The following is a 1,130-nucleotide window of genomic DNA, read 5'->3' as shown; positions in this document are numbered from 1 at the left end:
CAACATTACAGACTAACTAAAGTTGAAAAAGTGAAAAAGCATAATAGGACCCCTTTAATACATGTTCATGCTCTTAAAGGAATAGTTCACCCAGAAATTCAAATTTGCTGAAAATGTACACACCCTCAGGCCAGCCGAGATGTAGATGAGTTTGTTTCTTAATGGGAAAAGATTTGGAGAAATTCGCAGGAATGCCAAATGGCCCTTTTGTTACTGAAGATAGGTTTGGGAGAGGAAAGCAGAAGTCTTTGATAATTTTTGGCCTTACAGTAGAATGTAATTTTTGCAGTGGAGACATTGGCAGAGAAGGAAGAGAGGAGTGACTGATACAAACTAAGATCAGTAGAGTTTTTTTCTCTGCAGCCCTGAGTCTAGAGCGATGTTCACGAAGCATCGGACAGCCAGGGGGCAGAGGGGGAGGTGCGTGCTAGTCTGGATGAAAGGGGACAAAAGTTGTCTAAGCAAGATGTTAGAGTGGAGCAAATATTGTCAGTAGAACTGTTTGTGTCCAGTGCTGAAAACTGAGAGGGTGAAGGAAGTGAGGATGAAACCATAGAGGATAGGTGAGAGGGAGAGAGTGAACGTAGGTTACGTCGAAAGGTGACCTGCAGAGGAGTGTGTGCTGTGTCAGGAGTTAGTGTGAGGTTAGAAGTGATGAGGAAGTGGTCTGAGGTGTGCAGTGGAGTAACTAAAGTGTTGTCAGTGGAGCAATAGCGTGTGTAGATGAGGTCCAGTTGGTTACCTGATTTGTGAGTAGCCATAGTAGACACTCGCTTGAGATCAAATGAGGCGAGCAGAGTGTTGAAGTCAGCAGCCTGGGGTTTTTCTAGGTGGATGTTGAAGTCACCGAGCAGTACCAGAGGAGTACCATCCTCAGGAAAGTTTGAAAGTAACACATCCAACTCCTCCAAGAAGTTGCCCAGTTGACCTGGGGGATGATAAATGACTACAAAGTGGATTTTAACCGGGTGTGTAATAGTAATTGCATGTGATTCCAATGAACTGTTGCCTGTAAGAGATGGTAGAAGATCACATTTCCATTCATTTGAGATAAGGAGACCAGTACCTCCACCCCTCCCAATCGTGCGAGGGGTGTGGGAAAAAGTGAAATTAGTGGAGAGGGCTGCAGG

General features: G+C 44.8%; 1 protein-coding gene across 1 annotated transcript in view; it reads right to left on the bottom strand.

Annotated features, from left to right (window-relative positions):
- The window catches only part of LOC107686963 (N-acylneuraminate cytidylyltransferase-like), a gene marked incomplete at its 5' end in the record, with an annotated part of 14,332 nt that overhangs the window by 6,596 nt on the left and 6,606 nt on the right, over positions 1–1,130 (bottom strand). Inside the window, 2 exons of the mRNA XM_016484087.1 lie at positions 606–742; positions 869–928. Of these exons, the coding sequence (XP_016339573.1) occupies positions 606–742; positions 869–928 (197 nt within the window). The remainder of the gene's footprint in view (positions 1–605; positions 743–868; positions 929–1,130) is intronic.

Source organism: Sinocyclocheilus anshuiensis, unplaced genomic scaffold, assembly GCF_001515605.1.
Source record: "Sinocyclocheilus anshuiensis isolate Anshui unplaced genomic scaffold, SAMN03320099.WGS_v1.1 scaffold1765, whole genome shotgun sequence".
Lineage (NCBI taxonomy): Eukaryota > Metazoa > Chordata > Actinopteri > Cypriniformes > Cyprinidae > Sinocyclocheilus > Sinocyclocheilus anshuiensis.
Note: the sequence above shows the minus strand (reverse complement) of the source record. Positions and strands in the feature narration are given on the sequence as shown.